Source organism: Trachurus japonicus, chromosome 1 (assembly GCF_045865225.1).
Source record: "Trachurus japonicus isolate A0001 chromosome 1, Traja_1.0".
NCBI classification, from domain to species: domain Eukaryota; kingdom Metazoa; phylum Chordata; class Actinopteri; order Carangiformes; family Carangidae; genus Trachurus; species Trachurus japonicus.
In genome coordinates this window covers 3,427,988-3,444,403 of record NC_140907.1, presented here as the reverse complement: position 1 = coordinate 3,444,403, position 16,416 = coordinate 3,427,988, and the positions used below count along the sequence as shown (strand labels likewise).

The 16,416-nt window shown below is 43.0% G+C and overlaps 1 protein-coding gene across 1 annotated transcript; it reads right to left on the bottom strand.

The window, feature by feature from the left end:
- Positions 1 to 1,864: 1,864 nt before the first annotated feature.
- On the bottom strand, positions 1,865 to 15,649 carry ldb1b (LIM-domain binding 1b). Its single transcript, XM_085786797.1, has 11 exons — positions 15,579 to 15,649; positions 9,764 to 9,866; positions 8,734 to 8,778; positions 8,368 to 8,443; positions 8,159 to 8,261; positions 7,719 to 7,891; positions 7,003 to 7,125; positions 6,833 to 6,916; positions 5,869 to 5,992; positions 5,626 to 5,774; positions 1,865 to 4,149 (listed from the first exon to the last, which is right to left on the bottom strand). The coding sequence occupies exons 1-11, from the start codon at positions 15,610 to 15,612 to the stop codon at positions 3,919 to 3,921; spliced, it is 1,245 nt and encodes a 414-aa protein (XP_085642923.1). The 5' UTR covers positions 15,613 to 15,649; the 3' UTR covers positions 1,865 to 3,918.
- Positions 15,650 to 16,416: the final 767 nt, after the last annotated feature.

Sequence of the window (16,416 nt, the reverse complement as noted above, 5' to 3'; positions counted from 1 at the left end):
TGAAACTCTTTCAGCGTGTTAATGTTTTTTGGGATGAAACAGAAACAGGTCAAATTGAGAAGGATGAAAAAGGGAAGTATGATGCCATTTTGGAGAAACTCAGTGACCGAACAGCTTAACAGTTCTGCCACTCTGCAAAGTCACACATCTACAGACAAAGTGACCTTTGAAAGACAGTTTTCCCTCTAAATTTCACACTGGTGTGCAAAATATAAGTCAACGTGTTGCCAACATCAGACAGAAATACCCCTGCAAACCCATAATGACATACATTATGTGGATGTATGGCTGTCTGCACATATAAATAGATAGTGTATGTGCTACAGCAGTGTCAACACGTCTGTGTGCACTAAAGTGAAGATGTGAAAAATGGTGCCAAATTGTAGAAAGTGCAGTTGTCATGTCTTGTTTTGAGTATAACACAGGTATAGTGTCCAAAGTATGCAATCCAAGGGCAAATCCACACAGCTCGTGTTCAGAAGCTGTGCATTAAAACAAGCTGTCAGGACTTCTGTACCTTTGTGATGTCACAACCACTCTCAGCTATGCCCCCCAAAACAGCCTGCCTGGACACAGCATCCACTTTTACAGTATCTACATTTTTTATTTAGTCACTCAAAAACAGCTTCCTGTCTTATTGGCCCACCAAGAGAGAAGACTGAAAGAAAGTACGTTCAGATGATTTTTGATATTGAAAAACTTACATAAATCTTTTTATGGATAGCAAAACTTAACATATCACCACCAGAAATATTGAACGTAGGACCTTTAAGTTTTGGATCAAATTTGTCTCAATCCAACACCACAGGCTGATGCATGTTTCAATGAGAGTTCTGAAAGAGGAAGTAACTGTTAAATATAATTCCCCCTTATTGGTATTGTATTGTGCTGTGTGTTCTTTAACTTTCTGAAAGTAACAGACAGCAATGTGATTTGTCTGAGGACATAAACACAGCATTTGCAGATCAGTGGGAGCTTTAAAACAAGTTCATTATAATTAAGTACATCATGTTACATTTTCATCTTTATTGCCTCCACTGTATCTTACAGAAACTATAAACAAATAAACCATCACTCCAATGTTATCAAGTAGTTTCTTCATATTTACCTTGACAAACACAAACTGAGGCTCAGCAGTCTGTGAATTATCACTGTGATTTGTGTCAGCACATAGAGTACTGCCTGCAGAACATCAACAGTTTTATGTCAACACAGCAGAAAATAGTGAAATGCATGTTCCTTAAATCTGTATCTCTGTGTGGTGCTTCAGCAAATCTACTTTGCTACTCTCCAGTGTCTACAGCTGGATGTAGAGAAAAGGAAGGGGCCACCAGGAAGTGGACTCAATTTCATTATACATTTTTATGGAACCAGTAGCTGATAACAGAAGGTGGACACACGGTGTGTAAACATTGTATGTGGAAGGTGATTATTGCAACCGCAGTGCCTCTGGTCTGACAAAAAAAAAAAACCCGGTTTGAATCAGACTCGGTGGTTCAGGCAGCTGGAAGTCTCACCAACAGCCAGTACAGCTGCACAGGTGAAGTGTGGCACGGCGAGTGGAATAAAAGCCTGAAGAAAAAGTGTGATAGCTGGCAGGTGGGATGTAGAACGGGAGAGGCAGGCTGGCATGGAAAGCAGTAGATGTACCACAGTGTCACTCTTCCTCCTTCTTGACTTCAGTAAACAGAAGATGAATGCATATCTCCAACACAGACAGGACAGAGGCACAATCACACTATGAGCACAGAAAAATACAATTTCAGTTTCAAGTAAAATGTTCAAAACTAAGAACCCCTATACTGAACACCAACCTGACTCATCAGCTGTGTTTCAATAATAACAAAAACAACTACACATGAGCTTTTAAAGTGAAAATGTATCTTTTTATTGGTACCATACATTAATTATCAAGGGCAGAAACTAACCAAATCAAAAAATATATATCAAACAATGATTTTTCTACAGGGTTTGGAGAAGGTACAAGTCACCATTCAAACTCAATTATAACGGTTGGTGGAATCAACTGTAACAAAATGGAAATGTACAAAACAATAATCGAGCTACGGCTGTTTTTAGTCAGACTTCACAGACTCAGAATTGCTACCAAATATGCCGACTGAACTTAATGTTAAGCTGGTTTCAGAAGATGTGTGTATGACTGATGGTTCCACTCACACAAATAAAGACAGATTTAGACAAAAAAATAATAATAATTTACAAAAATCTCAGTTTCAACCAGTGACAAAACATGAAATTCACCGGTAAACTAAAATTCAGTGAGCACATTCACTTGACATCAAGCTGAAAGTCGTAGTACATAAAATTGGGATGAATGGCAAGTGAAAAATCAGTTCCTGTATAGATGAAAAAACATGAGTGAATTTCTGCCAAAATAAATTAGAAAAAACAAAATCAACTGAAAGTGTAAAATCATCTTTCCATGGTGCCAATGTACCCCAGGGTATTTTGTAATTTAATTTACACAAGTTTTAAAAAAGAGGGAGGAGGAAAGAGAGCAGTTGGGAGGATAGAGGGGACGGGGTTCATGAGTGTTTTTTCTCCTTTTTCCTATTTTTGTTTCTTTACATTAGATCAGGATGGCTTTAGGTAAATCTAAGTAAGAATACATTTTATTACAGTCAGACAGAACTTTGCTACTACCTTAAATATACAAGCACAAATACACAAAAATTCAAATCTCCAAAAAGGAACAAAAAAGACAAAATAAAAACATCCACACTAAATTATTTCTCTTTTATAAACATAAAAGATAAAAACAATATATTTTAGAGGGGGGAGGGATAAAAGTCCTGTGTTGCTCCTTGGTCTGTAGCTTTTCAGTATTGGTAGAAAATAAAAAAGTAACAATTGAAATGAAGGCGTTTAATACAAATTAAAAAACATTCTAGGGAAATATATACTGTATAAAAACTCTTAAAATGTGTAACTGTGTGTGTGCATGTGTGTGTATGTGTGTGTGTCTGTGTGCGTGTGTTGTAAATGCTCTCTGTTTGAAAGACTGCATTCACTGTAGTCTAATCAGAGATGGCTCGGGCACTGCGGGACTCAAAATCCTTCAATCATCATGTTCATTTGGGTGTGTATCTGTGCATGTGTGATGCTTCCCTAGTGCCACGTTTCAGCTCTCCTACTAGTGTGTGAATTTCAATGGTTTTTTGTTGTTTTTTTGAAGACTGACTCTAAATTCTGGTCTGTCCGCTTCAGCAAAAGCCACAAATAAGCTCACGCTGCCTCTTCTCTCTCCTTACGCACTTCGCTCACTCATTCGCACACGCACGCAGACACGCACTGTCATGAAAACACATGCACTGTATCAACAAACATCACCGGTGACATTGCTCGTCAGCAGAGCGGACCAGAATTGAGAGCCGTGTTTTAGAGGACGGGCGGACAAGTCGTCCCTAAGCAACTCGCCCACCGTTTTCAAAGCCCCGCTGCCATCATCATCCCCTCCACCCTGCCCCCTTCCTACATGTAAACGTCAGTGTGGATAGTTTAGTGTGCACAGTTCTCCCTTAAATCACTGCTCCTGCTTGGTCACATCTACCCAGCCACTGTCCAAAAACTGAAAAATTAGCGAGAGCAGATGGGACGTTTTGTGTGTGACATGAGGGAGAAGGGAGACGGAGTTGGGACACAGTGCCTAAATATTGACAACTTGTAAAACTTCCTCTGGCACAGTGAAACTGTCTGAGGACAGACCGGGCTCCCTCGGGCTACCTGCGTGTGATGGATCTGGGCTCTACAGTGATGTCTCGGTCGGTGAGCGGCTGATGGGACTGTTGCCCTCGTGGCTGTCGGGATGGGGTGGGGTGAGAGGGAGGGGGAGCTGAGGAGTGACAGACGGAGGGGGTTTGTGTTGAGGTTGCAGGGGGGTGGGGGGGGCGCCGGGCTCTACTGCGATGCCTGTGAGGTGGGGTTGTCGCTCTTGCTCTCCTGGCTGGAGGGGGCCTTGTTGTTCCAGGGCGAGTTGGAGCCCAGCGCCGGAGAGTTGTTGAAGCTGTCCTCGTCGTCGATGCCGTTGGCCGCGTCGAACTGTGTGTTTTCCAGCCGCGTGATCAGACGCTCGTCCTCGTCGCCGAACTCCCCTCCCATCAGAGTGGGCTCTCCCACCACCATCACATCCTGCACGGACAAGAAACGAGAAACAGCAACGGGACAGTTAGTATTTAGCTGTTCACGGTGCATTTATACGTATTAGGGCTTTGACATTTGCCCAAAAAATCATATTCAAACTTATTGGCATTCACACACACACAATAAGCAACAGCGCTATGTGGAGATGAATGAACGGAAGACATGCGGCGGTGGTGTATTTGCGGCGACCCAGCACTGAATGTAGAGGAAACACTGGTGTATATTTCAACTTCTCCCTCTGTGGTTGTCACACTCGCAGCCTTTTGCTCCACCATTGTTTTTCTAATGACCTAATAACGTCATAAGTACAGGAGCCCCATGTGATCAATGCTAATGAGCTCGCGTTTCACAACTTCAACAGGCTGAAAAAAGCCTCGAATCTGGATTAAAAACTAAATTTTCAGGCAAACACATTTACCAAAAATAATGCTTATTACAGGTTCGAATATTTAGACCTGCCCCATATTCGTTCAGATATCTTTTTTTTTTTAAAATATTAGAATTATATTCGCATAACGAAGTTCGATGTCAAAGCTCTAATTTATATGTGAATACATGAGCCTGACAACCATCAGGTACTCTCCGTTCAGGGTTGCCAGGTCTGCAGTTTTCACACAGAAGTGGGCTAATGGGCTCTATGCACAGCTCTACTACTTCCTGAACTTAAGGCAGCTCCTTTATTTCCTGTCTTACATTATTGGACAAACTGATTAATCCAGGTGTGTCTGACCATTGTGACTACTCAGACACACCTGGATTAATCAGTTTGTCCAATAATGTAAGACAGGAAACAAAGGAGCTGCCTTAAGTTCAGGAAGTAGTAGAGCTGTGCATAAAGCCCATTTGCCGCAGGTAAAAACTTGTCTCAGGTTGGCAGGGTTTTCACCATCTGGGTGATTTTGGCCGCTGTCTTGGTTAATGCGTGCGTTCAGATGTAGCATCTTTTGTGCGCACAAATCCATTACTTTAGTTACTTTGTAACTATTTACTGTAAGTCTATGAATAAAATATTGTCACTGTCTGAGCTGAGGTATCACATATTGTATTTTAAGTTCAGAAAATATACTGTAAATTACATGAGGTCCTTTGTAGGACCTACAGGTGAAAGAACTGTTTTGGGAAAAGGGGTCTTTAATGTTTTTGGTGTTATTTTATAAATATTATAGAACATATTTGCAATTATAGCAATGCTGTTGGGCTTTAAAATCAACATATATGGATTTTATGGGCATATTTTGAGTTCTGGTATTGGACTGATTTTTGGGTGTTTTTATACCCGGTTGGGCTGGTTTTGAGTTGCTGCTTTTGCCTCACAGACCTGGCAACCCTGTCTCCATTATCTGACTTTTAAAAACTCACAATTCCCTGGGTTATGTAATTGACTCTCACTCAATTAATGAGTGTTATCTGTGAACACAGGTGAAATAGCAGGAGGCAGACACTAGATGGCAGTGATATACTCACTGGAACTTGGCTGGACAGAGGGAAGCCGCTGCCGGGGCTCTTCTTTTTGTTGTTATTGTTGTTATTAGTTCCTCCTCCTGTGCTGATGGTGCTGCCACCTGACATCTTGCGCTTCCGCCGTTTGTTAGGGGCCTGTCTTGATGGCTCAGCTGCAGGGGAGCGAGAAAAACAAAGAGTTTACAGATACACAGAGTTACACATAACTGTTGGCTGTGCCTCACTGCGCGTTCGCCCTTCGCCTACCTGGCGGCGCCACCATCCTCTGCCATTTCTGGAAGAGGCAGGTCTTGAGGCAGTCTCTGGGGCTGAGGCTGTATGTCTTGTGTCTGGACATCAGCTCCTGCATGGGCTCAAGAATCACACACAGCTGGAAGAGGGAACAGAGAGAGGCAACGGGACAGAGATTAACACATTTTTAAGATCATTAGAGATGCTCCAGTTAGTTGAGCACCATTATTATCAGATGGTGTTCAGAACAAATGACATCATCGCTGGACTTCAAATCCTCAGATTAGAAAAAAACTGCTTATAAAAAAAAAAAAAAACACGACTGTGTTTTCACTGCGCAGCCACATTCAAAGGGGGGGCTTAATGTCCACCACAAAAGGTGTCACTGATGTAAAAAGGGCAGATAGTCTGTGGTCATTTAGACAACTGGGCAGGGGACAGAGCATTGCAGGGTTTTTTTTTTTTTTAGAGTAAATAGGCCATAGGTGTTGAATTTAATGACAATCACATTTTGTATCTGCCAAAACCGGGCAGTGACCCTTCTGCATAAACAATCACACTGACCCTGCAGTTCCAGTCTGACCTGTGGAGTGTGTGTTCATAAACATGGGAGACAAGAAAACACTGCTTCAATATTAAAAGTCCATCATTCCATTTTACTTTGAGTGTCTCCTATGCCCGTGTGTATAAAGCAGACCAACTTGCACAGACATGAAACTTCTGAAAGACTCTCCATATCACTAAAACACATTTGAATCTTTTTAGACCAAGGCTTTGTATAACATGTAGTCTGGTGGGTGACAACTAAATGAATCATAAGAAACTGATAAATTAAAGTCAACTTTGATTTTGAGTGAGGTACAGCTACGGTTTGAAAGCCTGTAAGATAACAGGCGGACATATTTTTTTCTAGAGCTGTTAAAAGAAAAGCATTCAACAATCATGCCTCCTAAAACCTTTGCATGTGTGCGTGACTTACTCGGAGGTAGTTAAGGGTGGAGTTCGACAGGCCACATCTTGTTATGTTTTTGGACAACTGGTCCAGCATCTGTGGGTCCTGGGCCTGGAACAACAATAAAGGTCATTAAAAAAAACAAAACACTAACACAATAACACACACAGCAGCTTCGTGTTTGTGGATTCACTCACATGCATGGCCAGTATACTGCGGGGGATGAGTTCACGGTGTTGTCTGATGCTGAAGTGCCACGTCTTTATCCTCATCATGTCATCAAACATGAACTCCAGGTACAAGCGTCCCTCTACACACACCTACAGAATACCAGAGGACTGAAGTCAGTACACAACACAGCACACATATTCAGGGCAAAAGTAGCAGCTGGATATAAAGGCATGTGAGGTTTCAATCATTCACATGAAAACAGTCTTTAACAGAGGGGGTTTCACATACCAGAGACCAGTTAAGAGGCGCATCATAATACTGTTCTTCTATCAAGTGGTTTGCAACTGCCAAACATCACAGTTAAGTTAATTCCCAGTAATTGTTTCATTTCCTTCTTCATTTCATTTAAACTGGGGAGTTCTCACGATGCAATGTGTCACTGACGCTTAAACCTTTAACAAAGTACAGTTTACTATTTCTTTGCGTTCTGCAAGAGATATATATTTGATGCCACCTGTATAATACAGAGAGTTTTTCTGGGTCAGATTATTACATAACATGCACGAGTATGAACTTCTACCAACACTTGTCTAATTTAATGCGGAAACTAGCAAATAATACGATTTTTTTTAATGTGGTGACTTTTTAACTGTCACAGAGGCTGTGGTCTGTTTTGTTTGACACGGTGGAGGCATCACACTGTAAAGCGTTTCTGTTATGTGTTCACTCTGTGCATACACACCTGTGTGAACATGGGCTTTCCATTCTGGGTGACCATGGTGCACTGGTCACAGTCGAGAGAGACAAAGTTATTGTGGAAGGACTCCTTGGGATGTTTCAGCACATAGTAGAGTTCAGTTGCACCGCCCTCGAATATACTCCGGAAGTACCGCGGAATCAACGTCCGGCCAATTGCTGGTGAAGGAACAGAGAAGGAAAAAGTAAGATACAGCTCTTACATGTTATAAAGTCCAGTTATGACTACGGGTGTCAAAAACGGGCTAAGCAATTAATCGAAATATAATTAAAATGGCAATATGAGCAAGTACAATGTCCAAATCCCAGGAGCTGCAATTCTTTTGATTAAGATAAAGTTTTCCTGCTCAATGTTCAGCCTTAGACTAAAGGGATAATATACAACATGAAAAGGGAGAGTTCAAGGCGTATGATTTTGTTTCTTACTGTAACGTTTTGGCCCATCCTCCAGACAGAAAGTAATGGTCAACATGGCGTCATCTTCAAAGAACTCTGTAGTAAATGCGTCCCACCACAGGTTATCGCAATCCTGCGGGGTGAGGAGGAGGAAGAGGAGGAGGAAAAAGACTCAGTCACACCACTTCTGAACTGTTTCAGTGTGTGAAGACAGTATGTGGTTGTGTGCGCCTACGAACCTCTGTCCAGTTCTGTAGCCGTTTGTTGAGCTCAAATATTCTGTAGTCTGTCTGGTTGCCATATGGCGTGTGCCTCCTGGATGACCACGGAAAGAAGAGGGAAGGAGGGGGGGAAACAAAACGAGGACATGGGTTGAGAACTTTTAGCATGTGGTGTTGTGAAAGACTTGAAATAAAGAAAGCATCCTGATCGCTGAAAGGTCAAAAGCTCTCGTGGCTTCTGTACTTGTCGGGCTGTTTCACAAACCTAACAAACTGAAATGAGATAAAAGAACTCAACTTCCCACGGCCTTATCTATATTTGTGTGATGATTATTGCCATTTTCACACATCAGCTGGAGATAAGGGGAAACAATGCAGTCTTACCCTATTCCTGGCTCCAGGTATGTGGGAGGATACATTGGGGTGGGACTGGAGAAACAAGAGACGGAGAAGAGATTACATTCAGCTATAGTGCTAATATGCTCTCCTCGTGGAGCTGCTCTGTCTTTACGACGCTGGGATGCGCGCCAAGCATGGCACAAATTAGATGATACAAGGAGACGGTAAATAACAACACCTCTAAAATACACATACATCAACCGTGGCTGATCCGCTTACTGCAGAAAGAGAGGCTGTGATATACTGCATACAGCTCTATACAGGCACGATCCCTAACCTCATAGAGGCACACAAGTCGTGCTAAATCAAATTTAGCATTAAATATTAGCCTCACACAGCCAGCCTACTATTTTCACTTAAGTAAGACTAGATCAACCAGCATTTACCTGCATAATGGGAAGTGCTAATGGCAGCAGAGCAAAAATTACAAACAATATGAGCTTAGCATTTCAGCTACTGACAGAAAACTGACAGGTGCCCTACTCTGAAGTATCACCAATAAACCTCTCTGAAAGTGCACCAAAACAACAATACTACAGCTGTGCATAGATCCTCACTGGTAAAATGTTTAACTGGTACAAAACATCAGCAACAATCAAACTCCACCTAAACAATCTACTGAAATCAGTTTCTTTCTACCTTAGGCAAGAGAAACAGGTTGTGCAGCGTCCAAAGTAGCGTCTTGAGTATTTGTTCAGGAAGTTTGTGAACAAATACAATCAGTCACTTTCTGTGCTATTCAAAGTCACAATACAGATACAGTGCTATCCACTGAGCCGTCTTCTACATCCCTTACTACAGTTTGTTCATTGGTGAGCCCACCGGCTGCCAGGCTGAACCCATTATCAGTGCAGAAACTGAACTCATGACATTCAGGCTCAGGCAAAGCTGTTTACAGTGGCGCACAATACTGCAGACAAGACACATGTAGAGGATGTTTACACGCTGGACACATTAACCTCTCACCCAGAGCAGACATTCTGAACTCACAAAAGACACACACATAAATACTCACCCCACGTCTCTGTCCAGCATGGTGCCGGGGTGGAAAGGGGGGAAAGTGCTACCGTTGGGGGGCTCCTTGGGGGAGTACAGCTTGAATGACTTGGAGGAACAGCCTGAAAGAGAGGCGAGGAAAACTTTATTAGACAACACATAAATGTAATGTTTACGTTTTACATTATTCCCTGGGAGGTTATGCAATCGGGTATTTACTGAGGGGTGCAGATAAGGGCAAGGAATTGTCATTGGTGTGACGATTAGAGCACACATGACATGATTATTCTATCATGTTTGGGAACAAGATCTGTATGTAATCAAAATTTAATAACCGAAATACAAACAACACGTGGAGAACTTAAGCACAGCCGGGGCTGTAAATGGAGATAACCCAGAAACATGACAGTGCATAAATGAAAGAACACATCAGATGGTTGTGAGGCTGCATTTCTAATGTTCGTTTTCCACTTTCAGAGTGACATTTGATGTATCATGTGAGGTTGCAGGCACACGTAGCCTAAAACGGCCAGTATGGCCCAGTTTCAGTCGGTTGCACTCATGCACAGGTCATCCACAATGCACTAATAACGTTGTGTGAAAATGCAAAACAGAAACATGAGGAGGTCTCCGATAAACAATGTGCTTCTGTTACATTCCTACTGCCCTCCATCCACTTCATAAACAACTATCAAATACCAGACACCAAAGCACCAATACTGACTCCATTCACTCACTCACACACATTAAAAAAACAGATGAATCCCTCCCTCACACACACACACTGAGCTCCAGCCCTTGTTGTACTCTAATTGCCCAGCTCTCCCATAAAGGCCATCCAGGCGTAGCGGCCTCTAGGTCACGACCCCTGCCGTCACCATGGTGAAGCTCCGCCTCATTTATGTCTTTCTGTCTTGTCTCTGCATATTAAACATATCACTCTGTGTGTGTGTCTGTCTATGTGTGTATTGTGTTAAATAGAGATGTATATCTCAAGATTTACAGTGGGAGAAATAATAGACTTTACAAAACCGTAGACTTGAAATCATAGCAGAGATTTCAAGAATATTGGATGTATACAACCAAATTATTATTCTTTATGGGGATCAAACATGTAGTTATCAACAGATACACTCCTGAGAGATGTGTAATAGGCTACCATCCCAAATCTGAGTTTTGAGGAGACAACCAAACATATAAGGGTGATGTTCCTAAAATCTGTGCTCATGTCCAATTAAAATCTCTCATTCACTCAGACAGTAAGTTAAATAGGTGGGTTCCCTTTGGATTCTGTTGTGTGTATACAAGCCAGCCACAAAACACTGTATTACTTAAACACAGAAAAGTTTTCAAATGAAAAGCACAGACCCTCAAAACAAGATTTCCCTCGTCTACGTGGAAGAAACAATAAAAACAGTATCCATTTGAAACCCTGCCTTCACTTGGTGTAAAAACAAGTTGTTGTGCCGTGAGAGCCAGCAGCAGCAGCAGCAGCACTATGCTATGGGCTGGATGCACCAGAGGAAAACAAATGGGGGGGTTGATAGATAAATAAATAAATAATCGATGGTTATGTGTCCATTAGTTGTTGAGAGCTCCATTAGCTCCTCTCCTCTCCTGTTAGCGGTTAATGACAGGCAGTCACAATCACATCAGCTGGACTCCACTTCCTCCACTGGGAATCATGTTCCGACTCTCTCTTTACAAGCAGACATGGTACATCATAAACATACACACATTATTATGCATGCACATACCCTCCTGGCTTTGACCAACCATCAGAGAAAACCCCTTTCTCGAATGATGAGTGATGGGAGCCGAAAAAACAATCACAACCTTGTCGGTTTGACATGAACTAACCAAGCCTACAGTCCATCCAGCACCACCGTGTCTCCTCTAAATGAGAATAACCTGTCGTTGTGCTGGACCTCTGCCACCATGACTGCTCAGGGGACAAGTAACTATCCAAACGGGATATACACGACAGCTAGGTTCTACTGAATCATTAACCTACGTTAGCAAACATTAAACAAAAATCGACTTGAACATGTGGTAAGGTCTGAAGCTGCACTTTCAGCGAGTTTTACATCGCTGTGTGATTCACAACTTTAACAGTCGGAGCACATTTAACGTGGACTTGTCTGCTTACAAAGGCAATTAGAAAGGCAGCAGGCGCAGAGTGCTAACACCTAGCTGTTAGCATTGTAGCTGAAACCTTAAAAACACGCAAAGAACTTGACAACCAGAGCTCATTTAAACAAACAAAACAGCCATGTTGACGTACACCAAACATGATAAACGACTTTGGTATATACAGCCGCTAAAAACACAGGCTTTGTGCCGTCCAGCACTTGTCCCGCAGGCCTGCGGGACGAGCTACCGCTGGCGAGCCAGAGAGCAGTCAGTCACCAGCTAGCTGCTGTTAGCCGTGCTGCTAACGCCTCAGCGTTAAATCCCTTTTCAGCGAGAAAGCACCGAAATAACACGACAAATAACAACAGCGACGGCTCGTCAACCACAATAAGTCGCCTCGGCGGCTAGACATTTCAGTTAAAGTGCATGTGTGTGGGGGGGAAAGCGACCCTTTACCTGAAAAGAAGTCCAATCAGAGAATTGATGTTTACAGATCCGTGATGATAGACCGTGTGTACGCTCCGTGCGTAAAGACGGATAGGCCCGCTGGACGGCGGTTGGCTGGACGCAACGTACCAACACAATACGTCCCTCTAAATAGGATCAATAAAAAATCTCCTCAAACCCCGAGACTGAAACGAAATACGGCCTGAATTACGGGAGTCGGTCGGTTATGTTTTGTCCCGCATGAGGCCTTGTCAGTGGGCTGAAGCCTGCTGTGGGTTTACATACGGACCCCGATGAGCCCTTTGTTCACGGGAGGACATGAACAATAGCTGTAGGCCCTCCTCCTCCTCCTCTCCCTCCGCAATGCATTTGCTCCTCTCTTCTCTCTGCCCAGCACCGCCAGCCGCCCTCTCTCCCCCCTACTCCTCCTCCTCCCCCACTAATGCACAACTGCACATAAAGGTTGTCTGGTAAGCATTTTTTTCCCTTCCTTCCTCCTCCCTGCATCCCATCCTTTCCTTGTAACTGACACAGATGAGAATTGGCCTAATGCAGCCGAGTGGAAATGTGTGCGGAAACAACGATCATGCTGACTGGAAAGTGGTTTTCATGTTTTGCCTAATTAGAGCACATCAGCTTGCTGCAAACAACTCAACTCAGACAGTGACAGCCGAGACCCATGGGTCATAATGTAAAATATGCAATGGGTTTATGCAGTGTGGTGCATGCACACAGCCAATGCAGCAACAGCGTGATCAGACAAAAGTAGATTAAGATTTTGTAAATTAACTTTCATGTAAAAGCAACAGACTGGGCTTGTTTCCATTTAATTGTGTTTTTGAGTTTGTACATTGAACTGTCTCCAAGGTAGTTCAGTAATTCCATTACCACTGGGAATCTGTGCCTCTTTCTCCCTTTGCTCACAGTACACACACACACACAATGTGAAGCACACAAACACACAGGAAGCACTAAGCCAAAGGGAGAATCCCATAGGCCTCTAAATCTGCTTAAATCGCCTCAAATTATAATCAGATATTCAGATCACAGCCAGCGAGGACTCACCCATATGGCCAAAGATGGGATATAAAAAGAACAAGCACAGTAGTATTAGGTCAGGAGGTTCTCATATATGCAAGTGTAGGCCTATGTCATAATATTTGCTAATTTGACACAGTCTCCCAGAAAAGAAAGACATCATTTGTGACAGGTGATCTCCTAAACCCCCTCCCTCCAAAACACTTTCATGCTTTCCTTGAGCCCACCTGCATGAACCTGGTTTTGATTTATAACCATGTACACCATGTTTCCATGTTTCATAAATGATTTATTTACTAATTAAGCTGCTCATGTGAGCCGCTCTGTGGAAACAGGCTTTGACATAGTTTAACATTGGTGCAGATATGTCTTTTTATTACAACACAATGCAACCATATTTTAGTGGAAGTGGAATTATTTTGAAGGAGCACCCATTGATCATTTTTTTTCAAATACTCCAATTTTAAAGTATGGAGTCCACAGTGACTATTAACAGAATTGTCATCTGCAAGAGTGGCCAGATAAGTTTGATACGTTCTGGTGCAAGGTGCATTTTAACCATGAGTCCCTAGATGCTGCTGCTGAAGAATTTGGATGTTGCAAGTGTAATATATTGAAATCTTTATTTATCTTATAATACAAAACTGTGCAAATTAAAATTATGATTGGTTGCATTTGCGTTTTACAATCTGCTATTTTTTTTTGCCACACAAACAATGCAGCACCATTACCTTAAGAGGAAGAATATAATTTATTAAATTAAATATTTAAAATGAATAATCAACCTATTGCTCTGATTATGTCATTCCTGTATCCACCAAAGTTTAACAACAAACTATTTTATAATACTATTAATTCCTGGGCCTCATGATGAAACCGTTTGCTCCATCATCTTTGATATTCTGACACTAGTGAAACAGTGAAGCTAGGCGTAATGGCTTCTCAGAGTCCATCTGTTTTTCCAACTATGTCTACTCTACTCTTCTGTACTTTTGTTTTGACAGATTTGTGGATGTTTTCTGTCTCAATGTGCACTTTCTGAACAAGACTCGTAACCCTCTTGCATGTACAAAATGAAGATGGGAACTCAAACTCAGACCGATCTCTCTCAAGGACTCTGATGGATGACATCGGGAGTACTACGGTGAAGTGCAGTGTCTCCCAGAGCCAGACATGTAGAGAGGATAAGCTGCCCCAAGAACCTGTCTCTCACCCGAGCAGCAACAAAGATGCTCAGGCTGAGTTTTTGTATATTGGTTTGACCATGGTAAGCCTGTGGCATGAGCACTTCACAGCTCGCGAGGCTCCTGTCAGTCTTTTGGCAGCATCTTTGTGTGTCTAGTACCAGGGGGAGGTGTAGTCAGTAGTAGCTTAGAGTGTCTGTTGTGGGGTGACTTATGTGGATTTGCCTATCTTACATTCACTGGCCCCTGTAACCATGGCAACACGAGCAGTCAATGCTGCCACAAACGGAGAGAGAGTCTAAGAATCATCCATGGAAATGGACACACAAGGGTTAATCCCAACTCTGTGTGCATGTGTGTGTGTGTGTGTGTGTGCATCTCCAAAGCTCGCCCATTGAAATGGTACATGACGGGGTTAATCCCTTGTGCACGTGTGCCTATGTGTTTGTGTGTGTGTGCGCGCGTGAGTGTGAATGTGTGTGGTGGGGTGATGGAGAGGGGGGGGTGGGGGTGGGAGGTGTGTCAGGATAAGGCTTGAAGGGCTTACACACACCGTCTCTTTTGCTCTCAGGCATAGGGCAGGCCTTATCTTTAACCAGCACCCCAACCAGTCAGGCTCTCTCACACACACACACACACACACACACACACACACACACAACAGCTACCTAACCTTCACTTCGCCAGCTTGCCTCATTTCCCCACTTGCAGTCACACATTCACACCTAAAGCCATAAATCCATGTATAATACGTGATTAAAGCAGGAGCGTGCAGTGGCTGAATAAACTCCCCAAAGTGCACAGTGTGATGTTTTCACTGAGCTTACACTTAAACCTACAAGTGCAACTTGTTTAATTCACCTTTGTCAAAGTCAGTTGAAAGAAACAAAGGAGCCAAACACTTGCACAGTATTTCTCTGGACAGCAACAAAAGCGATAGATACATCAAACCCTTTGTTTTTTTTGTTCGGTATTCTTGATCAATCATCTACGAGGCGGCCAAAAAGGAAACGATCAGCAAGTCAAACTTACCTTCATCGGTTTCCAGCTGCTCTGACATTGCCATTTTGTCACCTACAAATGAACTTTCACAGTTACACACTGATGTAGCTCACAGGCTGGCGCTCTGTTTTCATGCCTCTCCCTCTCTCTGATATCTCCCATGTCCAGACGTCAGGCTCAGGGGCACGAAGGGGGTGTGGGGTGTGGGGTAGGTGGTGGGGGGGGGGGGCGATTACAATATATGTGTGTGTGCGTGTGTTTTCTGTGTAAGTGTCGCCTGGTGCTCGTGTGCAAATGTGTGCAGCATGCCACTTCCACTCACTAGTCAACAGGAAACCGAGTGGCACACACATCTGCCAGAGTTGTGATAACAGCCGTCCCAGTCGCCCTCCCCTCCACGCAGTCTTCCACACTGATCTGAGGACAGTCGCACGTTGGTATGACTGCAGAAAAAACTATGACTAAACTGATCCCAGCTTAAACACGAGAGCTAACTTTTTTTTTAAATGACAGTCATATCAGTTAAGGGTTGTTTTTTCCGCCTTTTCCCCAAACAGGAATAAAAACAGAACCACTCCTATCAGATTCACATTTCTTTCCCAAGTGTAAGGCCAGTGCTACACTGCTTCTGTTTCATAGCTTTTACCACTTCATAGTATTTCCACGTCTCCGGGGCTCTCTTTACCGATCACTGTCTGCCAGATTTTATACATTTGGCAGCTCAGGCTTCTTTACTCTGTTATTGGATCAGATGGAGGGACAGAGATCTATCTGTCTGACTCAGCTCTGATAAAAGATCCAAAGGACAAGCTGCCACTTTGTGGAGGAATGAGCTCCAGTTGAAAGAGACTCTGAGTCTGAATCAGAT